This window comes from Phaenicophaeus curvirostris, chromosome 5, assembly GCF_032191515.1.
Source record: "Phaenicophaeus curvirostris isolate KB17595 chromosome 5, BPBGC_Pcur_1.0, whole genome shotgun sequence".
In the NCBI taxonomy this organism is placed as follows: Eukaryota; Metazoa; Chordata; class Aves; order Cuculiformes; family Cuculidae; genus Phaenicophaeus; species Phaenicophaeus curvirostris.
In genome coordinates, this window is record NC_091396.1 from 64340342 (window position 1) to 64367295 (window position 26954).

General features: G+C 48.9%; 2 protein-coding genes across 2 annotated transcripts; both read left to right on the forward strand.

Annotated features, from left to right (window-relative positions):
• The first annotated feature begins 3692 nt into the window (after window positions 1–3692).
• LOC138721636 (potassium channel subfamily K member 16-like) lies at window positions 3693–15963 on the forward strand. Its single transcript, XM_069858987.1, has 5 exons — window positions 3693–4058; window positions 6583–6703; window positions 8902–9068; window positions 11321–11489; window positions 15023–15963. Exons 1-5 carry the CDS (start codon window positions 3864–3866, stop codon window positions 15379–15381), a joined length of 1011 nt encoding a protein of 336 aa, XP_069715088.1. The 5' UTR covers window positions 3693–3863; the 3' UTR covers window positions 15382–15963.
• Window positions 15964–24134: 8171 nt separating this feature from the next.
• Window positions 24135–25946, forward strand: LOC138720698 (inositol 1,4,5-trisphosphate receptor-interacting protein-like 1). Its single transcript, XM_069857046.1, has one exon. The coding sequence runs from the start codon at window positions 24135–24137 to the stop codon at window positions 25773–25775; it is 1641 nt and encodes a 546-aa protein (XP_069713147.1). The 3' UTR covers window positions 25776–25946.
• Window positions 25947–26954: the final 1008 nt, after the last annotated feature.

The window sequence follows — 26954 nt, forward strand, 5'->3', positions numbered from 1 at the left end:
TGTTGGTCTTTGCATAAACCAATTGTATATCAACACACTGTCCCAGAAAGGGTACAAAAAGTCTCGTGAAACCAATAAAGGTGTCCTTTTGCTCACCACTTCTACGTTTGTTGGCCGCCGCAACTGCGACTAGTTCCCACCCCCCTGCCCTGGGCAGGGACATCCCACTAGATCAGGCTGCCCAAGGCCCCATCCAACCTGGCCTTGAACACCTCCAGGGATGGGGCAGCCCCAACTACCCTTGGCAACCCGTTCCAGTGTCTCACCACCGTCACGGTGAAGAAATTCTTCCTAATGTCTAGTCTAAATCACCCCCTCTCCAGTTCATACCCGTTCCCCTTTGTCCTATCACCACAAGCCCTTAGGAACAGTCCCTCTCCGGCTTTCCTGTAGGCCCCTTTAAGTCACAGTAAGATCTCCTCGGAGCCTTCTCTGCTCCAGACTGAACAACCCCAACTCTCTCAGCCTGTCCTCGTATGGGAGGTGCTCCAGCCCTCTGACCATCTTTGTAGCCTCCTCTGGACCCGTTCCAACCGTTCCATATCCTTCTTACGTTGAGGAATGCAGAAATGGACACAGCATTCCAGATGAGGTCTCACGAGAGAGGAATAGAGGGGCAGAATCACTTCCCTCGACCTGCTGGCCTCGCTTCTTTTGATGCAGCCCAGGACATGGTTGGCCTTCTGTGCTGCGAGGGCACATTGCTGGCTCTCATCAGCCAGCACCCCAAGTCCTTCTCTGCAGGGCACCTCTCAATCACATTATCCGCCATCGTGTACTGAAATCGGGGATTGCCTCGACCCAGGTGAAGGACCTTGCACTTGGCCTTGTTAAACCTCATGAGGTTCTCACAGCCCCACTTCCCCAGCCTGTCCAGGTCCCTCTGGATGACGTCCCATCCTTCTGGTGTGGCAACTACACCACTCAGCTTGGTGTCATCTGCCACCTTGCTGAGGGTGCTCTCAATCCCGCTGTCAATATCGTTGATGATGATATTAAACAGCACCAGTCCCAGTACGGACCCCTGAGTGACACCACTTGTCACAGTTCTCTGTCTGGACTTTCAGCCGTTGACCACCACTCCTTTAATATGACCATCCAACCAGTTTCTTATCCACCGAACCGTCCACCCGTCAAATCCGTATCTCTCCAAGTCAGAGAGAAGCACATTGTGGGGGACCATGTCAAAGGCTTTACGGAAGTCTAGATAAATCACATCCACTGCTCTACCCATGTCTCCTGCTGCGGTTACCCCGTCATAGAAAGCCACGAAGCTGGTCATACAGGATTTGCCCCTGGTGAAGCTGTGCTGGCTGCCATTAATCACCCCCATGTCCTCCATGTGCTTTAGCCAGCAGTGGCCCAGGTGGTCAAGAAGGCCAATGACATCTTGGCTTGGACCAGAAACGGCGTGACCAGCAGCTCCAGGGAGGTTCTTCTCCCTCTGTATTCGGCACTGGTGAGACCGCTCCTCGAATCCTGTGTTCAGTTCTGGGCCCCTTCTGCATGCTAGGGTTCTTAGTCTCAGCCACCTAGCAAAGGCAAGTGACCAGCTTCAGCATTTTCTTCACCCATGGAAATCAGCCCATTTCCTTGACAGCTGACAGGGTTTTTTTTAAGATCTGCAAAGACAAATTCCTGTGGACAACTGAGAGATTTGAGGATCTCCATTGGAGGAAGCTTTAGTGTAAGCCTGGCATGAGATCACCACATCAAACACAAAATGACCCACATCAGAAGACTGAATGTTCTGATCACAGTCATATGTAACAGACATTTATAGAAGAACCGCGTGGAAATGTAAAAAAGAGGGTTAAAAACCCTTTAACCTTTTTACCCTTTCATGGTTAAAACCCATTAAAAATAATGGTTTTAGCCCTAAGCACAGCAGGTAGTACGACCACAGTCACGTGGTAAGTCATTTTCATGGCAACTGACAACATTTTCCCTTAACCTGGACGTATTTTCAGGCCTAAGGACATGGAAGGTGTAAAGATGCAGCAAAAATAGCTGATGCCACACACAGAAAAAGATGATGAGAGCCAGAAGGAGTGAGAGCACAGTTCAGCATAAGAGAACTCTGCCCCAACACGTTGTGTAAGAGGCAGGAAATGTTCCCTCCTGCCCTTTGTTATCACCTGATGTCACTACGTGGGTTTGCCAGCTAAGGACGGGGTAAATAATGCAGTCCCCATCCCAGGGAAATGGCAGGTTACCAGTTCCCATCCTCCTCTAGCTTTGCCTGGCCTGGACTTGAGCCCCAGGTGGAGAAGTGGTAACTGCTTGAGGGCTGGATCAGCTGTTTTCCCACAGCTGAAAACTACAGGGACGAGGTTTTACATCCATGTCTTCAGAAACTTCTTGAGGAAAAAGTGACATTGCACAGATCTGTCAGTCCACCTGGCTGAAGGTCTGCGGGAGTGTGAGAGAAGAGCTGCCATCACCAGTGATTTGGTTTGATTAATTAGCATCTAGGTGGGTTGTATTAACTTGTATCTAGGTGGCATGTATTCAAGAACTCTCAGTGCATGGGGATAAGGTGGCTGCTTCATCAGATAGATTGTCCCCAGTTTAAATCTGAGGAAGAAACAGACCTTTGACACCACAGGGCTTCCAAAGAAGTGAAAGGAAACACGCCACATCCTGTTTCTACAAGCCCTGTTCCAGTAACTCAAAAGAAAATCTTTGAACTTTAAGGGTTTGCAAAGCTACTTACTTTCATTCATAGCTTTCCTGTTTCCCTCTGAGGTCAAACAGGTTTATATGTGAAAGGACAACCTGCACATGACAGAGTGAAGCCATCTGCCACTTCTTGTTTGCACCAGTTCTGCAAAGCTAATCCCAGAGTCTTTGCCTTTTCATTTATTTTCAAACTCAATAGAAAAACCAAAAGCTTGAAGAGCAGAATAGGTAGCATATTTTAAATGCTCCCCCAAAGGCTGATTTGCTTCAGTTTTTCCTCATTATTAAACTTGGGCATCTGCTGAAATAACAATAAATTGTGCGTAAAGCAAATGAAAGGGTTGGGATATCTAATGTCAAGCAAGTTAATCTGAATGTTAAGAATGTCCATGGAAGAGTCAGGCTCAGATCTGCCTTGTGTCTGTTTCAGAGTCAGTATCTTTATTCAAGGACTTCACTCTAACACCCTACGAATTCGTATTGATGGCAGTCAAATTCTCACTGCAGCTGATGGGAACAATTTAGAAAACTTACATAAGTGAGTTCCCAATGTGTAGGACCCGTCCTTCTGAAATCAGTAGAGGCTGCAGTACTGTCAGTAATACAGAATCATAGAATCACCCAGCTGCCTTTTCCCGAAGCTGCACCTAAACTCAGGGCACAAAGGGGCTTCTGGGGTCATTGGGCCTTGCCCTGGTGCCCAGTTGTCAGAGTTAACAGGGGGCAGAGGAGATAAAATAATGTTTTTCCAAGCAAGCTCCCCTGTGGGTCCGTTGTAGGCTATCCTCCCCTTCCCCAGAGACTCTAGTGCAGGAGATGGTCGTCTGCCAGCTCCTCAGATCCTGATCCACTTTTCCTGAGAACTCGGCAAGGCAGAGTTTCACAGACAAGAGGAAATCCCTAAACAGCATGCATCTCAGAGGGTGGAAAGTTCGGGGGTTGGTTATTTTTTTCTTTGCGGGGCGGAGGGAGAGGGAAGAGGTTGGGTTTGTTGTGGCTTTTTCTCTTCCAGTTTCTCCAGGGATGTATTTGACAGCTTGCTGCCCCTGTCAGCGCAGGATCCCAGTGGAAATCGGAACTGGGAGGGCTCTTTCTGCCCGGGGGAGGCTACCCAGGAGCGTGAGTGATTTACCATTTGCCACCTCTCACTCCCCGTCCCTTGCCGCGTCCTGCTGAAGGCCATGTGCAGTGGCAAGTTGCAGACGGGTTTGCTGGTGGCCGGCTACTTCATCTACCTGCTGGTGGGTGCTGCCGTTTTCCAGGCTCTAGAGAGGAGCGCTGAGAAGCAGGAGAAAATTGCAGCTGCCCAAATGAAGGAAGTTTTTCTGCACAAGTTCACCCGCCTCACAGGGCCGGAGATGGAGCAATTTATGAAGGTAAGTGCCAAGCCCACGGAAAACAATTCTCCCTCCTAGTTCCCAAGAAGAGGTTGTTTCCTACTCAGCCTTGCTGGCCATAACTTTCACTGTATTCCTGCTGATGTGGTCATTTGGATATTAGGAAACCCCAAGCCCGCTCTCTGGTCTGAGCAGGCGATTCACATCGATGGCAAATACAGCTTGAAGAGCTTGACAAAACCTTGTGAGTGAGCCCTTAATAGACCCCACCCCGCAGTGTTCTGATTCTTTGGGGTCTTGCCTCAAGGTGATTCAGTTTTTGGTGGGGTTATGCTTATCTACAGCGGGTGGTGTGGCAGGAGAAGTGGGTCTGTCAGCTCACGGGATAAGGACAAGAGGGGAAGAACTAGTATTTCTGACACAGCAGCAATCCAGCCCCTAGTTCACATGCACATGCAGCCTCTTCACCTTCGGGTTTTTTTGCAGGTAGGGAAGCAGAAAAAAAAAGAGGAATTTTTCAAGACAGTGAAATCTTTGTGCAAGAGTTGTGGAATGACTTTGGTTAGCTTTGATTTTCTGGGACAACAGCAAAAAAGATAGTGAGGGAGGAAGCAGGGAGAAAGACTTTCCTGGTGCAGTTTATTTTAGATTTTACCTAAAATGTTTCTGGACAAACCAGCCTGTCTTCCCAGTCCAATGTTCTCTGTTTGCTAAGGGCAGGGACAGATGGACACTGTCTGGGGGTTTACAATTATTATTATTTATTTCAACTTTTTTAAAAAAAGTAACAGCATCTAGAATGAAAATCAAGGAAAAAGGGTAGATTCTGAAAATTCATAACATGATAGATGGCCGGGGGATGTACCCAGTCAAACCTGCTGTGGCAGGGCAGTCGCAACTCAACCTGAACCATCTCTGATTCATATTCATCTAACATTATCTCGAAGACCACATTGTAAATATGCGTGTGTTCACGCATGCTGATTGGAGATGAGCGTATATGTCAGGCTGAATTCTGGCTGTGGTCACATCAAGAGTAATGCTCTGCAAATCAATGGATGTTTTCTGAATTTAAATCTGTGACACTGACCAGAATACAGCCTTAAACCTGAATTCTCTACCTATGTCATGCATACCCTGCTATAACTCACTGATTCCCTGGAGGGATCAGGGTCACAGCTCAGTGTGGCTGCGTACAGGTGGGTGATCAGGTCTCGGATCCACCACAGTCATCGCAAGGACAAACTCGAAGCCAGCCACCAGCCACCCCCTGACTTAAGCTGGTGGAATGTCTTGCTCTGCCACGTCCTAATCACAGGGGATCATTTCTTCCAAAGTGCTTAACCTAAAAGAAAGGAGGTCTTTGATCTCATTTCTCCTAATACCCACTACGGCAGTCAGCATAAACAGCGCAGAAGACTAACACTGAAAACCACTGGCTGGCTGCTGCCCAGGCTTGCAGGTAAAAGTGTGAATAGTGTCAGAGAATTGCTGAGGATAAATGAGTGGTATTCACAGGAAAGGAGCAGTAGTTTAGTTAGCCAAACCAGAGAATTAATTATAGAATGGTTTGGGTTGGAAGGGACCTTAAAGATCATCCAGTTCCAGCCCTTCTGCCACGGGCACAGGCATCTCCCACTTGACCAGGCTGCTCAAGGCTCCATCCAACCTGTCCTTGAACAATTCCAAGGATGGGGCAGCCACAGCATCCCTGGGCAACCTGGGCCAGGGCCTCATCACCTCCCCATGAAGAATTTCTTCCTAATGTCTAATCTAAATCTTCCTCCTTCCAATGTAAAGGCATTCCCCCTCATCCTCTCACTACAGGTGCTTGTAAAATGTCCCTCCCCAGATTTCCTCTAGCCCCTTCAGGTTCCGGAAGGTCACTATAAGGTCTTCCTGGAGCTTTCTCTTCTCCACGCTGAAAAACCCCAACTCTCTCAGCCTGTCCTCATACGGGAGGTGCTTCATCCCTCTGATCAACTTTATGGCCTTCTCTGGACCTGTTCCAACAGTTTCATATCCTTCTGATGTTAAGGATTCCAGAACTGGACACGGGACTCCAGGTAGAGCCTCGCGAGAGTGGGGTAGAGGGGCAGAATCCCCTCCCTCATCCTGCTGGCCACGCTGCTTCTGATACGGCCCAGGACACGGTTGGCCTTCTGCTCTGTAAGCACAAATGGCCTCAAGCTCCGCCAGGGGAGATTTAGGCTGGACATTAGGAAAAAATGTTTCACAGAAAGGGTCACTGGGCACTGGAACAGGCTGCCCAGGGAGGGGGTTGAGTCACCTTCCCTGGAGGGGTTTAAGGGACGGGTGGACGAGGTGCTAAGGGACATGGGTTAGTGTTTGATAGGAATGGTTGGACTCGATGATCCGGTGGGTGTCTTCCAACCTGGTTATTCTATGATTCTATGATTCTCATTGATCAGTGCCCCAAGTCTTCCACAGGGCTGCTCACAATCATGTTATCCCCCATCCTGAATTGAAATACGCTGCTCTCTTACAGCAAGCGCTTGAGAAAAGCAGCCATGTCAATACCAGACTTTGCTTTCCTTCCCAGAACTTGACCGAAGCCATTCAGAATGGAGTATACCCTGTTGGAAATAAATCACAGACTGACGACAGCAACTGGGATTTCAGTAACTCCTTCTTCTTTGCAGGCACGGTTGTGTCCACAATAGGTAGGTCGAATGCTTTCCATTTATGTGTATTTGTGCCTTTTTTGGATGCTTATTATTTCTGCCTGTTAGAACCAAAATGGAGAATATTTTCAAGGATAAAACTCCAGCCCTTTGTTGTCATGGACGGTAAGCAGCAATGGACTTGGTGCTGAGACCTCACCACTGCACAGCTCTTTGTGCATTATTTTGCCTTCTGAAATATCAGTGGCCTTCTGTATAATTTCCCACTTGTGTCTTCTTTTTGAGCCGTCTGTTAAAATGTTAGCTCTGATGCCAGTTGTGGGTGGGAGATAAACACTTTCCTGGTCTTTATTGTAGGATCGAACAGGTTCCGGATCCATAACTGTTGTAAAGCATCAAGGAACGCTAGGAAAGAAGTGATCTCTGCTGGGGCATGGTCACTGTCTCAAGAATCTATGCTGAGCTGTTAGTGCACATCTTGAATTAGTAAAATGCTGGAGAGCAGGGGGGAAATGGGAAGGGGGCAAGGCAAATGCTGACATTCTTACACTACTGCTTCAAGGTGTTCTGGCTTTTTCAGGGGCCGCCTGCTCCTGACTGCCCTTCGCTTTCTTTCAAATATGTGTCTCAAAAGTGCAGGCCTGCCAAATGGAAGCATAAAATACACACTGTTGGATCCTGCTTCTCACTTTCCTGCAGTGAAAGTAAAATCTATGTTTTTGCAAAGTGAAGCTGGGGCCTCACTCCCACTCCACCCGAGGCTCCACTGATCTGTGAGTGTGATATGTCACAAGGGCCCCAGTGGTATCCCAGAATCAGAGCAAGTGTGTAGGTGTTGCACGACCCCATGTGGAGACCTCCTGCTGTAGAAGAAAAGCTTCTGCCCCACCACATTGATGACAAATGTTCCATGGTTACAACATTCACATCTTGGTAAAGTTTCCCTGGTTTTCAGCACCCTGCTACCAGCCAATCCATTCCTCACCAACACCTCTACCATTGTATTTTTTTATTACAGCCAGACAAATCAGTCACTCCCCATCAAATTTGCTTCCCTAGTGAAAGCAGAAAGGCTGTCCCAGGAAAAAGTGTAATTTTCATAGAATCATAGAATAACCAGGTTGGAAGAGACCCACCGGATCATCCAGTCCAACCATTCCTATCACACACTAAACCATGCCCCTTAGCACCACGTCCACCCGTGCCTTAAACACCTCCAGGGAAGGTGAATCAACCACCTCCCTGGGCAACCTGTTTACCCGCGCCTTCGCCACAGAGGTCTGTTGTGAAGGTACATCAGCTATTGCAGTCCTCTTCACCAGCTTTTGTCATGGAAATGGAATAGTTCTGTGACACGTGCACAAGACAGGTCAAGTGTTTGGGGGTCTAGTAGCCAATAATCACTCAGTTGTTTTATTTGTCTTTCCCAGAAAGAAAACTTTGCATTTTCCAAAAAATGGATGTCTTGAGATGATCAGTGCTTGGGAAAGTGCCTTTTCTCAAGGTCACAGACAGAGTAAGGATATACATAAAGTACAAGACTCTTGCACTCAGTGATTCAACTCCTGAAGTCTAAGAGGAACAAAGTCTCCAGTCCATTTAAGGACATGTTTCGAATTCTGCAGCTGCTGTTCACTACTTAGATAAAATCTCTTTTAGTAGAAGTTTAAGAGAAATATCTCTCTGGCATGAATAAATCATCCACCAGTATGGTTTGAACTAATTAGCACTGTCTATTCTAATGCAGACGGCACTGCCTTCAGGACTGGAGCCAGTATCTGGACATATCAGCTTACTGGCATTTAACCAGAGGAGGTCACTAACATCCAGGCAGATCACCAAGAACCAAGAGATGGTTATATGCAGTTATGATGTGGCAAAACCCCTGGGACTCCAGCCTTGATGTATTCCAGGTCCCCAAACCTCTTATTTCTGTCTTTCTATGTATTCGACACAGAACAGAGCATGTTTTCTGTAACTGCTTTTAGATTGTGCTTTCATACCCAATAAGCCTGCATTGGGGGTGCACAATGTTTTCTGCATCCTCCAAAACCTGCAGGGCAAATCACCTCATTTACTTCCTGTTTTCTTTCGGAGAAAAAAGAGTGTATGTGGACTGAGAAGTTCTAGCCAACTCTCTTGGGGTCAAAGGCAGGCCAGGCTGGGGTAGGTGTGAATGAAACCATGGGCTAATCCAGTTCTTCGGAATATCTCCTCTCACCCATCTTTTTTCACAGGCTATGGCACACTACGTCCTAAAACTGCTGGGGGCCAGATCTTCTGTGTCTTCTTTGCTTTGTTTGGAATCCCTCTGAATATTGTTTTTCTGCACCGTGTTGGTAAGATGCTCTCACTGCTGTGTAAAAAGCTGGGGAAATTCCTACACGAGAAAGGAATGAGAAAGGTAATTGGTTTTACTTACTCAGGAACAGTTATACGTTCATTTCTAGGATTTTTTTCTCAAGATATATGCTGGCATTGTCCTCTGTTGTATTTGTCTCGTGCTGTGTTAGGCATTGTGCTAGGAGAGAGAAAGAGACGTTCCTCACTTGCAGAGCTAAGCAAAGAAATCATAGAGGAGATATTCAGAGAAAGGGATATATTCTGTCTGCCCAATCTAAATGGCAGACATCCAGCCCCCTTCAGCAATCAACAGCGAGATTGGGCACTTCATCCCACTTCTCTAGACACCTATTTCAGGCGCTAACACTCTAGGGAAGTATCTGTCTCCCTTTACAGTCAGTAAAGAGAGAAATGATTAAGCATTTCATCTTGAGACGGCAAAAAGCAAATGCACTGTAAAAAGTAGGTGAACTGTAGGGGCTTCAATGGATATTGACTCAATTCCTAGTGTATCATCCCTCCTTATTCATTATGCAGTTCTTTAATCCCCCTCCTCCCTTGACTTTGACAGAAAGGAAACATTAGGCTGAAGTTGCCCATCTGAGACCAGTTGCTGAAAGGTGAGGAGGCACCTGTAAAGGGCTAGAGACAGGATGTGTCTTACCTGGTTATGCCCTGAGTTATTTGCAGGTCCTTCCCTTCTCTCACTGCTACTGAGAAAGTGAGAACAGCTTTTCTCTGCCTCCTACTGTAATTCCCTTTCAGAACAATGTATGAATCATAGAATCACAGAATCACCAGGCTGGAAAAGACCCACCAGATCATCCAGTCCAACCATTCCCATCAATCACTAAACCATGCCCCTCAGCAACTCATCCACCCGTCCCTTAAACACCTCCAGGGAAGGTGAATCAACCACCTCCCTGGGCAGCCTCTGACAGTGCCCAATGACCCTTTCCGTGAAAATTTATTTCATAATGTTCAGCCTGAACCTCCCCTGGCGGAGCTTGAGGCCATTCCCCCTCGTCCTGTCCCCTGTCACTTGGGAGAAGAGGCCAGCACCCTCCTCTCTCAACCTCCTTTCAGGTAGCTGTAGAGAGCAATGAGGTCTCCCCTCAGCCTCTTCTTCTCCAGGCTAAACACCCCCAGCTCTCTCAGCCGTTCCTCACAAGGCCTGTTCTCCAGCCCCCTCACCAGCTTCGTTGCTCTTCTCTGGACTCGCTCCAGAGCCTCAACATCCTTCTTGTGGTGAGGGGCCAGAACTGAACACAGGATTCGAGGAGCGGTCTCACCAGTGCCGAGTCCAGGGGCAGAATAACCTCCCTGGACCTACATGCTGCAATGCTACAGACACCCTGTTCAAATTGCTTTATGTCTGGGAAACTGAAATAGAACACAAGGCTTGATCGGATATAGACTAAAGCACATGCACAGTGCATGAAGGCACAAACAACCAACAGTTGCCACTAATTTCCAGACAATCCAGACTTCTAAAATTCAATACATAGATAATACAGAATCATAGATTCTGTATTCAGAATCTATTCAGATCATCCAGTTCCACCGCCCTTGCTCTGGGCAGGGACGCTTTCCACTAGAGCAGCTTGCTCATAGCCTCCTCCAACCTGGCCTTGAACACCTCCAGAGATGGGGCATACATGTGTCTGGAAGATAAATCTTAATATATAACAGGTCCCTTTCTCCAGCCAAGGCTTCTTCATGACTACTGAGAAGTATGATGGTTTAATAGTCATTGACCAGGCACTTCTTCGTATTTGTTAAAGGTCTTCCTATAGTAAGGTATCCACTGAGTAGGAGTCAAGTTGTGGCACTGACACAATGAAAACTAAAGTCAACAATCAAGACCCTTGGAGAGAGTATTCTCAAAAATGGCATTAATATATATAATAATATATTCAATTTTCCCTGCAAAATTTGAATGTTCTTTAGGTGCCATGCCTGAATAACTAAAAACTAAAAGTGAAGTTGTCTGATGAAAACTGGAAATAGTTTGACTCCAGTAGAAGTCATTGGATAGGAATTCCTCCTATACTCATGGTCATTGGAGGCTGACACAATCAGATAAAAGACTACATCTTCCAGGGCTACTGTGGATATGCAACATCCATAATATATAGGTTCTTCCTGCTTCACAGCAAGGCGGTACTTTTAGAGGAAGAGCACTTAATACAGGTTCCTGTAATCCTAGTAGGTATTCCTAGATAGCCACACATTATGAAGAGCCATGAGTATATATGGCCTGCTAGTGTGTCAAATCATGATTATAACTGAATTAGTTTCTTTCTTTTTCAGAAGAAGATCAAATATTTGACCCTTTTGTTCTTCTTGGCAACGGGAATCCTAGTTTTTCTATGCTTGCCATCACTGTTCTTCCAGAAAACAGAGGGTTGGTCCTACAGCGAAGGAATTTACTTTGCATTTATCACCCTCAGCACCATTGGCTTTGGAGATTATGTAGTAGGTAAGGATCATTTCAGAGAGGACACACAGCAAAGCACCAGGGTTATGACCAGGATTACCATGGGTTGACTGCACAGGCCACCAACGTACTGCAGAGACGAATCTTCTCTCTGAGTCTTTGACTAGTCTTTGCCTTTTACAGTTCCAAGGGAAATACTGATTTCCCTGGGATTGCATGTGCTGACAAAAGCACAAAATTGTCTAAATATAATGAAATCGGCTTCTTTGGGATGCGAAGAAGCCAAGTATTTTGGGGAGGGAAGGGCGAGCGTAGGGGGAGAATTCAAAGAACCTAGGAATTTCCATATACCAAAAGGGAACAGTTTGCAACTATCGTACAAAATAAGGCATGTATCCCTGCTTTAGCAACGTAAGACCTATGTTTCATGATGTGGAGTAACAAAATAAGTAGTGATGCTTCAGAAGACAAGTTTTTACACAACAGACTGAGAGGTCAAAATCTCAGTCATGGCAAACTGGGAAAATATACTCACTCCATAAGAAGTGGGGATTAAACATGGATATCACGGCAAAAGTGGCCTTTAGTTTCCTATTCATCACTGGAGGCTCCTTGTCTTCACAAGTCAGAGCTTAGGATTTACCCCAGAGGTGAACTCTTCAGTCTACACTCCAGCAAGCTGGAGTGCTTCTCGAAATGCTTCTGTGGATCTGCTGACCAAACTGCACTCTCCGTGGAATAAGCATCCAGAGGAACTCCAATATGATCACCATGAGCCAAATCAGTGTCCACAGAAGCAGCCAAACACCTGGACTCTGAAGGGAATCAAAGAATTCCCTACCACTGCCTGTCCTGCCAGCATCTTGCCAGCCTGAACTTCTCTTCGGTGGAGATACAAGATAGTTCTGGAGACGATACTTGAGCATCAGTGCTGCCCCTACAGAGAATGTGGAAGCCTCACATCCCTTTCTGATGGGCAGACATGCCCCACACAACAAACTCAAGACTCTCAAGCCTTGCAGAGATGCAAGAGGGACCTTGGAGACATGCTGGCAGCCCTGCTGTGTGTTTGAAAGATTTCTTATGTCAGGCTGAGGACTTTGGCAGAGGGTGTCCACAAGTTTTTCCAGATGTTTTCTGACGTTCCCTGCTGGCGTTGGTTTCTCTGAGTCTGCTAAAGAGACTGGCTAGTGCTTTGATGATCCAGTTGACATCTTGCTTTATTGCATGAGTTTAGTTATCATAACAATCTTGTAGCCTGGCTGATTGTTAATTCATGCAAAGGCAATGAGTTAATTAGGCCACGTTTCCCAAGGTGATCCCAGCTAGCTAACTGCTCCCTCTTGCTACAAAGCACAGGAAGCCAATGTCCCCTGAAATTTCCCTTTTCACATAACACAGAGAAAGATTCCTTGTCACCAACAGTGGTTGAGCAGCATTGCCATGAATGACACAGAACTTGGGCACCAGCAAGGAATCTGTATCACACAACAGTTTTGTCTTTGATGTTTTCTTCATCCAGGGGCACTGCAGTGGAGGACAACAGGGCACAGACATTTCTTTCCTAACAATCTGTAGGACTGATAACCCTGGCCTGTGTGACACTGTGAACCCCAACCTTCAGTGACACGGAATACAGGAAGGTGAAAAGCGGCTAATGCCGTGCAGGAAAAAAATTGGACATCAAGCTGGTGCATTCTCTTCCCTTGTCCAAATTACAAGTGTGTTTTGTGATAATAAGAGGAAGTCACAGCCTGAAAACCACAACCTCCATAGCACTTTCCTCCTTTGCAGTTGTATTCTTTTACAAATTGGTTTAAAAATAATAATTATACGGGCCTCCTGGTTCTGTGAATTCCTCTTCATTAAGATGACTTAACTGGAGCTGAAATATTTTTCCCTGCAGTATTTTTCTCAATCAACCGTAAACAACAGTGATAACATGATCACAGGTTTAACGCCTCACACCTTCACAATGAAACAAGCAGAATCAATGACTGCTCTGAGAATTATGCATTTATAATTGATTACAGATGATAAATGGGTTTGGGCTGTCCAAGTGGAACAGAACAGGTTTGAGTTTATTTGCATTTTAGTGATTCAAAACTGGATTGTAGCTGTCGTACCTCAAACATGAGACAAAGTCTATTTTGGGTAGGGAGAAATCCTAGAAAGACGACAGAGTCTGGATTTAACTGCTTGTAATACAGGTACAAATCGGTGATACTTCTAGAGTGAAAATGCCCTTGGGCTGTTGACAAAATTTATGCCCTGCTGAAGTCCAGTTATGAGTTATCGTCAGAAGGATAATAATAGTTGCTTTGCTAACCCCATATCATGAACTTCAGATAAGAGTACAAAATGAAATGCTTTGTAGCAAGACTGCTATCGTGTCTACCAACTCAGCCCCAGTAAAAGAAAAAGAAATAGCTGCTGGATATCTAGCCATGAGGACAAACCATTCCACTCCTGCCCCATTTCCAGCACCCTTGCAGCATGAAGTACAAAGATCCTGCACATTGATCTATGAGCACAGAGCATTGCAGGACTTGAAAAGAGTTCTCAGCATCCTGGATCCTTCTGGGCATCTTCACAATGGGAAATGATCCCCCAGTTTTGTGGCGATCTCCCAGTCCATGCACGTTGCTCTGCTATCTGCTGCCTGTGGTCACCCTTGACAGTGACTTACAGCGCTCGGTAGGTAATATCAGCAAGTTTTCCTGCAGGTGCCAGGTCTATATTGACTGTATCACATGATAAAGTGGGACTAACTGCAGTAGGAGCAAATGCTTTCTGTATGTTGGTAGTGGATTGCTGACGTCTGATGAAACAAACAAAATGACCCGTGCAGAAAAGCAGGTGTGAGATACTGGCTGATGCCAAGAGGTTTGGATTGCATCAAATAAGCCTCAGTGCACTGCTTTCCAACACAGAAAGCTGCGTTCTTGGCACGTGTCAGTTAGTTGATCAGTCACCCATTTTTTTAACGGAGTAAGCTCCTGAAGCCATTCAAAAGTACAGTAGAAATTGCAACCACTCTCTTTGTATGATCAAGAGTACCTAGCATCTAAAGCAACTATTTATTGGGTTATTATCACACGTAATAGAAGCACATAGAACTTCAATGACCTAGGTGGTACCAGTCGTGTGGTTATGGTGGCTCACTGTGCTCTGCTTTTTGTGCCTAGGGGGTCTGGAAATACTTTCAAGATAAGACAATACAATTTTATACCACCTTCCACGTCATTGCATTTACCTGTAAATGCAGAGGTTGAATTGAGACTGGTGCACTATAAATGGAAAAAACATATCCTTGCTCTGCTGCTAATTCACCTCTATCCCAGTGTATCTTTTTGACACACATGTTTGTGCTCTCATATATCAGTTTATTGCAACAAGAGACTTGCCCAGCCTTAACCTAATGCTGGGGAGGTGAGAGAGGCAACTACAATGGAAAAGTCCCCTTCAAGTACTCAACATAAAACCCATGAATGAATCCATTAGGCTGCCTTACTTTATGGAGGCAAAGCAATTTTAACTTGTTCATTTTCTTCTTTCTCACCCCTAATCTGCAGGTAAACAGCCTGATAGGAATTATTTTTCCTACTACCGAACCCTTGTGGCCGTTTGGATTATTTTTGGTCTAGCCTGGATCGCTCTCCTATTTAATTTATTGACAACGGTACTAGAAGATACGGAAAAAATAATTGTCAAGGATCTCCATCAAATTGGAAAGGGGAGTGAGGACAATGAGGCATGCCAACAAGGAAGGTGCTGGCCTGCTCAGTTTATTCCAGAAGAAGAACCACTGCCACCACAGGCTGGAGGGGATGCACAGAAAATGGAGTCATTAGCAGAAGATTCTGAGCACACAAAAAATGAAAAAGTTGTTTTTTCTTATAACAAATCTATTGCCAAAACAGATGAAAATTGAATTTTTCATTGGAGAGTTGCTGGTGAATTATTCTAAAGAAATTCCTGTGGAAATAAAATTTCTCCTACCTGTTGCTGAGATATGACCCTTCAGAACTCAAGACTTACAGTTACACAAAGCCTGAATATTAATGGTAAGAAATTTGCTCCTCAGTTTGCAGCCAGGCTGTGCTGATAACCTGAGAAGGCTTTTTTTTGAGGTGCATCCACAAAAATGCAGACGAGGGGGATGGTAGAGCTTGCTTGTTCTATTTGCACTTTGCTGCTTGCAAGAAACCACATTTCTTCCAGGAACTGAAATGCACAAGCTTTTCTGAGGCATTGCACAGCACCTTTGGAAGAGGAAATAAGTGTATATAACTTCATAGATGCCTGCTTTGAGCCATCATATTGTATAAGCTATTACGACCTGAAAGACACATTTAAATGTCAAGAGCTGGGCTCAGTTCAGAGACTCTTGAAGCCTCTAACGGACAGGGTTAGAAAAAGGTTAGCGTATTAGAAATGTTTAATTCTACATCTTCCTGTTTTATACTAAGATGAATAAAGGCAATTTCATCTCTTACGCTTGTGTCTTTGAAGAAGCTTTCTGATGGTGTTTGAAAAGAACACATAAGCCACGTTTTTAATTCAAATGTTCTAATATTTCTATTCTACAAGCTTTTGATAAGAACAGAGACTGGCTTGAATGGAGGAGTCCTCACCACATTGGTGCCTTGCTGCTATGTTTGTGTTCCATAGGAGCTATGAAGTCATTTTAAAGTGATTCTAGTGCGTGTTAAGGTAGCTTTCCAAGTGCAAATGTTGTCTGAACAGTGCAGCCTTACCTTCAAGCAGGTACAAAAAGGTTGTCGAATCTAGGTACAGTGTTTCAGATGTACCGCCTGGCACGCAGGATGAAGACCTTGGCATTTAAAGACTTGTTCTATGCATCCAGTGCCTCGTGTGTGTCAAAAATGCACAAAAAGCCTACCCTGAAGTGCTGTCAAAGCAGCTGTGGTGGAGGTGGAAAGTCTCATGGGTCTATGTAGTCGCACTAGAAGTCAATCTAGTCCAATAACTCTGCTGAGCATGGAGAGCTTTAACAGGCCACGGCAACAGCGGCATGAAAGATGCGACCACTCCAGCAGAAGGAAGGAGTGAAGCACACACATGCGCTGCCAAGGTCTTTTGGTCACCACTGAGTCAGTCCCACTGGAGGTGCGATTGGCAGATCCCATGGACAAATTCGAACCGGACCATGATCTCTGGACTTTGGCAGGGTGGCAAAGCTGAAGCCTGGCCTGAGAGCAGGCGCTGTGGCTCAAATTCCTCGCTGTGCAAGCACGACTCAGCAATACCCATCACGGTGCTATACTGGGCACTGGCATCTCCACAGGGTTAAGTTCCGGCCAAAGCATTCCCCCACCTCGGATAAAATGTCTTTGTATTTCTGCAGAACACTATTCAAAGCACTGGCTGATGGCACTGCCGAAGCTTTCCTGAAGAGTTTCCCAAGCTGTGGGTGAGAAACAGAGGCACAATGGAGAACAGGTTGTGACCCAAATAGCACATTGTTGAGTCATAGAATCATAGAATAACCAGGTTGGAAGACACCCACCGGATCATCAAGTCCAACCATTCCTATCAAACACGAAACCATTCCTCTTAACACCTCATCCACCCGTGCCTTAAACACCTCCAGGGAAGGTGAATCAACCACCTCCCTGGGCAGCCTCTGACAGTGCCCAATGACCCTTTCCGTGAAAAATTTTTTTCCTAAGGTCCAGCCTAAACCTCCCCTGGCGGAGCTTGAGGCCATTCCCTCTTGTCCTGCCCTCCAACACTTGGGAGAAGAGGCAGCACCCTCCTCTCCACAACCTCCTTTCAGGTAGTTGTAGAGAGCAATGAGGTCTCCCCTCAGCCTCCTCTTCTCCAGGCTAAACACCCCCAGCTCTCTCAGCCGCTCCTCAGAAGGCCTGTTCTCCAGCCCCTTCACCAGCTGCGTTGCTCTTCTCTGGACTCACTCCAGAGCCTCAACATCCTTCTTGTGGTGAGGGGCCCAGAACTGAACACAGGATTCGAGGAGCGGTCTCACCACTGCTGAGTACAGAGGGAGAATAACCTCCCTGGACCTGCTGGTCACACCGTTTCTGATACAAGCCAAGATGCCATTGGCCTTCTTGGTCAGCTGGGCACACTGCTGGCTCATGTTCAGTCATTGTCAACCAACACCCCCAGGTCCCTCTCCTCCAGGCAGCTTTCTAGACAGACTTCTCCCAATCTGTAGCACTGCACAGGGTTGTTGTGCCCCAAGTGCAGGACCCGGCATTTGGCCTTGTTAAACCTCATGCCACTGGACTCTGCCCAGTGGTCCAGCCTGTTCAGATCCCTTTGCAGAGCCACCCTACCCTCCAGCAGATCCACACTTCCACCCAGCTTAGTGTCGTCCGCAAACTTGCTAAGGGTGCACTCGATGCCTTCATCCAGGTCATTGATAAAGACATTGAACAGGGTTGGACCCAGCACTGAGCCCTGGGGACACCACTTGTCTCTGGCCTCCAGCTGGATTTCACACCATTTCCCACCACTCTCTGGGCCCTCCAGCCAACCAGTTTTCCACCCAGGAGAGTGTGCGCCTGTCCAGGCCAGAGGTGACAGTTTCTCAAGCAGAATGCTGTGAGAAACTGTGTCAAAGGCTTTACTGAAGTCCAGGAAGATACATCCACAGCCTTTCCCTCATCCAGCAGCCGAGTCACTTTGTCATAGAAGGCGATCACGTTAGTTTGGCAAGACCTGCCTTTTGTGAACCCATGTTGACTGGGCCTGATCACCTGGTTCTCTTGCATGTGCTTCATGATAGCACTCAAGATCACCTGCTCCATGACTTTCCCTGGCACTGAGGTCAGACTAACAAGCCTGTAGTTCCCTGGATCCTCCCTGTGACCCTTCTTGTAGATGGGCACAACATCAGCCAGCCTCCAGTCCACTAGGACTTCCCCAGTCAGCCAGGACTGTTGGAAGATGATGGAAAGGGGTTTGGCCAGCACATCCGCCAGCTCCTTCAATACCCTTGGCTGAATCCCATCCGGCCCCATAGACTTGTGGGTGTCTAGTTGGGCTAGCAAGGCTCTCACCACCTCCTCTTGGATCATGGGAGCCTCATTTTGCTCCTCTAGCTCCTGGGTTTGTACACAGATGGAACAACATTCTTTACAATTAAAGACTGAGGCAAAGAAGGCATTAAGTACCTCAGCCTTTTCCTCATCCCCTGTCACTGTTGTTCCTTCTGCATCCAACATGGACTGTATGGTCTCTCTAGTCCTCCTTTTATTATATATATATTTATAGAAGGATTTTTTGTTATCTTTCACAGACTTTACCAATCTGATTTCTAGTTGAGCCTTAGCCCTTCTGATTTTTTCTCTACACAATCTCACTTCCCTCCTGTAGTCCCCCCAAGAGGCCTGTCCCCTCTTCCAGAGCCCATAAACATTTCTCTTCTTCTTGATATCACTCAAGATCTCTCTGTTCAACCAAGCTGGTATTCTCCCCTGCCGGCTTTTTTTCCGGAACATGGGGATGGCTTTCTCCTGAGCTGCTAGGGTTTCCTTTTGGAAGAGCTCCCAGCCCTCAGGGGCTCCCTTGCCCTTAAGTAGTGTCTCCCATGAGACTTTGCCAACCAGCCTTCTGAAGAGTTCAAAGTCTGCCCTCTGGAAATTTAATGCTACCATCCTACTAACAACCCTCTTCCCTTCACCTAGAACAGAAAACCCTATCATCTCATGATCGCTTTGTCCTAGGCGTCCACCTACTGCCACATCCCCCACAAGGCCTTCTCTGTTCACAAATAGCAGGTCCAGGAGGGCACCCACCCTTGTTGGTTCATTCACTAGCTCTGCAAGGAAGTTCTCTTCCATGCACTCCAGGAACCTCCTAGACTGCTTCCTTTCTGCTCTATTGTACTTCCAGCAGATATCAGGCAGATTGAAGTCTCCCACAAGAACAAGAGGCATCAATCTAGAGATTAACCCCAGTTGTTTATAGAAGAGCTCATCAGCTGCTTCTCCTTGGCTGGGTGGTCTGTAACACACTCCCATCACAAAATCCACCTTCTGGTGGGCTCCTCTGATTTTAACCCACAGGCACTCAATCTCCTCATCACCACAATCCATCTCAACTGTGTCCAAGTCTCCCTTACAAAGAGGGCTACCCCGCCTCCTCTCCTACCCTTCCTATCCTGCCTGAAGAGTTTGTACCCACCATAGCTGCACTCCAGTTATATGAGTCGTCCCACCACACTTGCAGGATGGCAACAACATCATAGGCTCCTTGCCCTACGACAGCTTCCAGCTCTTCCTTCTTATTCCCCATGCTGTGTGCATTGGTGTAAATGCACTTCAGCTGAGCTGCTGAGCCTTCAGCCCTCTTAGAGGGAACAGATTTCATTCCCAATTGCCCGGTAACTGGAGTAGCTAGCTCCAGAGTGCCCGTATCTCCCTTAGCACCCCGAGGTGTGTTCTCCCCCACTTTCTATGTGGTGAGGTACTGGTGGTCCTCACCAGCACACCCTCTCCAAATCACCATTGCCCCACTTCCAGGCTCGTTCCTGTCTAGCCTGGGCTCAACACCCTCCCCCTTCATATCTAGTTCAAAGCTTGATTTATGAGCTTAGCTAGGTTTCTAGCAAGGGCTTTAGTTCCCCTAGGAGACCCACGTGTCCCATCCTTAGCAAGAAAGCCTGGGGGTGCCTGAGCCACCCCATGATCAAAGAAGCCAAAGCCCCTCTCCTCACACCAGGCTCGGAGCCAGGCATTAATCGAATTCTTCTTCCTGTCTTCCTGCTCCTCTCTATTTAGCCTTGGGATGGAGCAGAATACTATTTGTGCCCCAGAGCCCTCCATCATTTTCCCAATGGCCCTGAAGTCATTCTTGATGGTTTTAGCCTTTTTGTTTACTAGACCATCGTTACCAGTTTGGACTAGTATCAGAGGATAGTAGTCTGTCTCGTGGACCAGGGAAGGAAGTTTTCGAGCTACCTCCTTCACTGATGCCCCCGGTAAGCAGCAGACCTCTCTGTGGAGCGGGTCCGGTCTGCAAGTGGGTCCCTCCGTTCCTTTTAGGAGGGAGTCCCCTACAACAATCACCCTCCTCTTCTTCTTAATGGAGGATGTTTTTATCTTTTTCTGAGGATGGTGTGACCTAGGGAAGGATTCTAGGCTGTGGGAGCCATCACCCTCATTCTCAGGGTTGGATTCCACCTGCAGCACCTGGTACTTGTTCACCAGGGGGATCTGGGGTTTTGCTGTCTGGGTGAGGGGAGCAGCTTTCCTTCCTCTGGCAGGAACTTGCTGCCATTCCCCATCTCTTGTTCCCCCACCTTGCAGGTGGATGGTGTTCAGACACGCCAGCCCCAGCAGGCTGCTGAGTTAGTGAGAGGGCCCTGCTCCACTGGTCTATCTCCCTCTCACACTCCCTGACGCTCCTCAGCCTCCTTACCTCCTCCCTTAACTCCTCCACCATGCGAAGGAGTTCCCCACTCGAGTGCAGCTTTCCCAAGTGGAGCCAGGACCAGAGGCACGAGCCGCTGGCCTCACCATCTGAAGGAAGATCTCTGGAGGCTTCCCATCCTCACAGATCCCCACACAGGTTGTTGGTTGCCTTGGAGGCACTCGGCCAGTCAGTCCTATATTGTGTGGGCAGCTTCTGGGTCGTGGCAAATACAGAAACGCTCAAAGGGGACATTTTCACAGTTAGTCACAATGTCTTATCAAAGCCTGGCAGGAGAAATGACTTACAAACAAACTGTTAATGTTATCCCTGATGGTGGGAATCATAGAATCACCACGTTGGAAAAGACCCACTGGATTGAGTCCAACCATTCCTATCAAACACTAAACCATGTCCCTCAGCACCTCGTCCACCTGTCCCTTAAACCCCTCCAGGGAAGGTGACTCAACCCCCTCCCTGGGCAGCCTCTGCCAGTGCCCAATGACCCTTTCCGAGAAAATTTTTTCCTAATGTTCAGCCTGAACCTCCCCTGGCGGAGCTTGAGGCCATTTCCTCTTGTCCTGTCCCCTGTCACATAGCAGAAGAGCCGGGCTCCCTCTGCTCCACAACCTCCTTTCAGGAAGTTGTAGAGAGCAATGAGGTCTCCCCTCAGCCTCCTCTCCTCCAGGCTAAACACCCCCAGCTCTCTCAGCTGTTCCTCGTAAGGCCTGTTCTCCAGCCCCCTCACAAGCTTCATTATTTCATAAAGTCATTGGAAGAAACTTCACTCTCCTGCTAGAGCTTTTGCAGTTCTTTTTCCACGTGCCTTCCTCAATCTGGAATCTGCCCTCACCCTTGGGGCAGGAGACGAGGCTTTAGGGGGGTCAGAGACAGTGGGAAAGCCTCATGCCAGGGGGCGGAGGGCTGGTTACTTCTGTCAGGGCTAGAACTTATTCCATAAAAGGTTGTGATCCCTGTAGCCCCTCTTCACGTGCTTTGACTGCCCCAAGAGGAGTTACAGGCTGCAAGAGATGTTTGGCAAGCTGAATTCAGAGAGCAGAAAGCGCAGATCGAACAAGTGGCTGAGCAATTGAATGGGTAAAGTCGCTCCCTGCCACAAATTACAGCCGCTGTCTGACGAGCGGATTAAAATGACATGTCCCCAAAATGCTGGCAGAGAACGGTGGACAAGTTGTTATTTCCAACCAACGTCCTTCCTGGAATCACGCATGTTTCGTGAAACGGTTAATGGAACCTGCTGTCCAAGCGTTCTGACCCGGTATCGTCACAGTACAGTTTATTATACAACAGCGGCATTACAAGGCCATGATTGTGGATTATTAGTCCTGTTACAATTATTACAATATCACACAGGGTAAGGTTTGAGAAGCCGGGCGTGGCATCAGAAGGAGACAGAGTCAGCCCTGGTGCGCAGGAGACTTGATTTGCTGCAGACATTTTGATTGCCACCCTGCATCCTGCTGCAGTCCCCTTGACTGCGCTCACCAAGCACGTGCACGACAAGCAGGGGATCGGGCTCAGCCAGCACGGGTTCATGAAAGGACTGTCCTGCTTCACCTGTCTGGTCTCCTTCTATGACCAGCTGACCCACTCAGTGCCTGAGGAAGAAGCTGTGGATGTTTTCTACCTGCACTTCAGTAAAGCCTTTGACACTGCCACTGCCTTCTCCTAGAGGAGCTGGCAGCTCATGGCTTAGGTGTGCACTTTGGGGGGTAAAACACTGACTGGATGGTGGAGCCCAGGGTGTGGTTGGGAAGGGAATTAAATCCTTTGGTGGCCGGTCACAAGCGGTATTGTCCAGGGCTCAGTGTTGGGGCCAGTCTTGTTTCAGATCTTTATTGTTCATCTGGATTAGGGGATTCAGTGCTCCCTAGGTAACTCCGCAGATGACACAAAATTAGAATCATAGAATCATAGAATCACCAGGTTTGAAGAGACCCACCAGATCATACAGTCCAACCATTCCTATCGACCACTAAACCATGCCCCTCAGCACCTGGTCCACCCGTCCCTCAAACACCTCCAGGGAATGCGGCTCAACCACCTCCCTGGGCAGCCTGTTCCACTGCCCAATGACCCTTTCCGTGAAAACTTTTTTCATACTGTTCAGCCTGAACCTCCCCTGGCGGAGCTTGAGGCCATTCCCCCTCGTCCTGTCCCCTGTCACTTGGGAGAAGAGCCCAGCTCCCTCCTCTCCACGACCTCCTTTCAGGTAGTTATAGAGAGCAATGAGGTCTCCCCTCAGCCTCCTCTTCTCCAGGCTAAACACCCCCAGCTCTCTCAGCCGTTCCTCAGAAGGCCTGTTCTCCAGCCCCTTCACCAGCTTCGTTGCTCTTCTCTGGACTCGCTCCAGAGCCTCAACATCCTTCTTGTGGTGAGGGGCCCAGAACTGAACACAGGATTCGAGGAGCGGTCTCACCACTGCTGAGTACAGAGGGAGAATAACCTCCCTGGCCCTGCTGGTCACGCCGTTTCTGACACAAGCCAAGATGCCATTGGGCCACTGCTGCCTCATTCATGTTGACGTGCTTGAGGGCAAGAAGCCTCTCCAGTGGGATGTGGACAGGGTGGATTATGGTCCGAGGTCGATTCTATGGGGTTCAAAAAGGCAGAATAGCGGGGGCAGCACTTCAGTCACAACTGCCCCATGAATCGCCCCAGGGAAAGCCGCTGGAAAGCTGCCTGGTGGAAAAGCACCTGGTGGTGCAGGTCAACAGTGGCTGAGCATGAGGCAGCAGGGGTTCCAGTGGCCAAGACGGCCAAGAGCATCCTGGCGTGGGTCAGAAATGGTGTGGCCAGCAGGAGCAGGGAAGGGACAGCTGAAAGTCGCTGAGCTGGGGGTGGGGCTGGCTGGGGGTGAGCCCGTGGTGTGCTCCGGTGCCCGCGGTGTGCTCCGGTGCCCGTGGTGCGCTCCGGTGCCTGTGACATCACAAAGGACGAGAGACCACGGGGCAGGTTATAGAGGCACCGGCAGGCAGCCCTGGCCAGTGCGGCGTGGGAGGGTGGTGAGTGCACACGTGGCGGGAGGCTGGGCTGGACGAGGGCTGGGGTGGAAACGTGGGTCCCAGGGAGGGTCGGTTCTGCCCCAGCACCGAGGCCCCAGCCGCTCGCAGGAGCACCTTGGGCAGGGCGCGGTTCAAAGGCATCGCTGCCTCCCAGCTGCCTCGTCCCCACTCCTGCCTGCCCCAAAGGTCTCTCTCCCCTGCCACCAGCTCCCTCCAGCACAGCCCCTCTGAACCCCTCTTCTCCTTCCTCCTGCAGGCCATGGCTGCCACTTCATTCCTCGTCCGTGTGTTCCTAACCCTCATACGGCACCTGCCCCTGGCTGGGGATGAGCTGGATGAGGCCACGCGTGAGCACATGGCACAGCGTGCCCAGTTCCTGGAGAAGGAGATGGCTCGGCTATGGCAGGAGATAGCGCAGAGGTCCCTGGAGCCGAAGACACAGAAGCAGTGGGACGTTGCCAGGGTAGCACAGCACTCTACTGCCTTGCAGCAGTGGCACCTCTGGGTGATTGCTGCAGGCCTGGTCCTGCTCTTGGGCCTCTGCTGGTGCTTGAGGAAAAGGAGCCGTGCGGCAGACAGCAGCAGCACTGAGGAAAGGGCTGGCTGCAACATGTTGAAGGTGAAGGAGAAGGAAGAAAGTGAAGGGGAAGGTCCTGATGATGAGAGGGATCTGGTCTGGAACTTGGAGCCGGTGGAGGAGAAAGAGGAGGTGGAGGAGGAAGAGGAGGTGGAGGAGGAAGGAAGTGGAGAAGAAGGTTCTGATGAAGAGAGGGATCGGGTCGGGATTTTTGAAAGGCGCTCTTGCAGGCCAGTGCAGTATGTGACGTACAGTCGCCTGGTGGTGGAGGATCTGGTGGATGAACTCCTCTCGGTCATCCAAGAGCAGTTGTGGGAGAGTTTCTACCCTGTGCTGCAACAAGCCATCAGTGTGGGCACTTCCTTCGAAGGCTGGTTTCCCTGTGATGATGATGCTGTCCACCAGCTGCTCCTGCCCCTGAAGGCACCTCGCGGCCACACCTTCAACCTGGAGCTTGGCACCGCAAGGGAGATGCCAGCAGGAGACCCCCGCATCCGCGTGGAGCTGGAGTGCACCTGCACAGGGCAGCAGATGGAGGAGAACATGACCTGCTTCCTCCACCATTCTCAGAAGGACATCACAAAAAATCAGGACCCCAGCCTCCTACACACCCTCTGCACAGGCTGCTACCTAGACGTGCACAAAACTGCCCACTGGTTCCAGAACCTCGTGATGTCAGCCTGGAGGGATGTGCATCAGCTGCGTCGCTACAACATGAAGACGCTGCCCTCCAGCCGGTCCTGCAGGCTGGAGCTGACAAGTGCCTCTGGAAGAACCTTCTTCATTGAGTTGATCTTTGGGGTGCGGCACGGAGACTCGGACATCTTCCTAAGTAGCCAGGCTCCAGACGACACCTCCACCCCAAGCACTACGTGGCCAGTGACCTACGCTGCGGCCGAGGCGAAGTTCTTTGAGTACGTGGCCAGGCACATCCCAGCCGGCCGTGTCCACCTCAGATGCCTTCACTACTGCGCCCACGGCCTGACGGGCACAAGCTTTTCCATCTATGCCTTCAAGACAGCTGTCATGCACCTCCTGACCACAATCCCCCTCTCAGATTGGTGCAGCAAGTACCGGCTACTGCGGCTGCAAGACCTCATGCAATACGTGCGCTGCTGCCTGGAGGAGAAGTGCCTCAAACACTTCTTCCTTGGCAATGAGAACGTGCCCGAGGAGATAAGGTTGCCGCCATCCTTCAGAAAGGCCGAGCCACTCAATCTCTTCCGACCCCTCACACAGGATCCAGCGGCCTATGCCGAGGCGTTGCGTGATTTCCAACAGCTGCAATATCAGCTCGTAAGGCTGCTCGTGAAGAGACATTGAAAGAGGTCTCCATGCACAGAGCCTGAGTGTTGGTCTCACAGTTGACAGCAGGCGACATCCTCACACTTGACACTGACCCACGGCGACCGTCCCCGTCTCTTGGAGAGAACCCATTCCCTCCGGGATATTTGCACTGTACAAAGTTGCCAATAAATGGTGTGTTTGAACAAAGGCTGCGTCTCTGCGTGTCTGTGCATCACTCTCCCAGGGGCCGTGGGCATAGGGTGCCGGCTGCTCAGCTGCCGCAGAGCCGAGGAGCATTTCCAGAAGGAAATGGGGCACTGGCCTCTGCTTTCACCGCTTCCCCCAGCTCTCTGCGCTCCCACGTTGAGCCGGTGGGAATAGTTCATCCCCCTCCCCAGCCGTGCACGTTGTCTCTGTGTCATGGGGATCCTGAAGTGCCTTCCTTGGGATGCAGAGACAACTCATCCTGGTAGGCAGTAGCTCGTCCATCTATACCTTCAAGACAGCTGTGATGCATCTCCTGACCACCGCAGGCCCGTCAGGCTGGGACATGGAGGATTTTGTGCCACAGATGGTGGATTTCAGGTGATACACGCGCTGCTGCCTGGAGGAGAAATGCCTCAGCCACTTCTTCCTTGGCAATGAGAACATGCCCAAGGAGATAATTTTGCCTCCGAGGATCCGAATGGCTGAACCACTCAGTCTCTTCCAGCACCTCACACACGACTCAGATGCCCATGCCAGGGCAATGCGTGAGCTCAGGGAGGTGCGATTTAGGTTCACACTGCTGATCTTAGGACACTGAAAGAGGTCTTTGTGTACAGAGGTTTGGGTTTGGGTCTCACAGCTGATGGCAGAAGATGGCTTCACACTGCTGGGAAAAAGAGAGGAGAATGTGGGACACAGACAGGGACAGCAACCCTCTGTCAAGAGGAATGCCAACTGCCATCAGTGTGGGCAGCACCTTCGAAGGTTGGCGTCCCTGTGAAGATCATGGAATCATAGAATCATTGAATAGTTAGGGTTGGAAGGGACATTAAAGACTATCTGGTTCTGTGGAAAATCTTGGCTGCTCCGAGGGATGAGAATGCAAGCTTAACATTGGCCTTGAACAGATACCCGTGTATCCTTGATGAAGCTAGAAAGCGCCAAGAAGAGCTGAGTAAACAAGATTAGGAAGCTGCCAGGCCGCAGGTGGAATCATCCAATGATGAA

Bases quoted from the DNA above. Each gene is read 5' to 3' on its own strand.
- LOC138720698 (XM_069857046.1), top strand. From the start codon at position 24,135: ATGGCTGCCACTTCATTCCTCGTCCGTGTGTTCCTAACCCTCATACGG.
- LOC138721636 (XM_069858987.1), top strand. From the start codon at position 3,864: ATGTGCAGTGGCAAGTTGCAGACGGGTTTGCTGGTGGCCGGCTACTTC. The intron at 6,704-8,901 runs GTAGGTCGAATG...CTTTTTTCACAG, and splicing joins CACGGTTGTGTCCACAATAG to GCTATGGCACACTACGTCCT. The intron at 9,069-11,320 runs GTAATTGGTTTT...TTTCTTTTTCAG, and splicing joins ACGAGAAAGGAATGAGAAAG to AAGAAGATCAAATATTTGAC.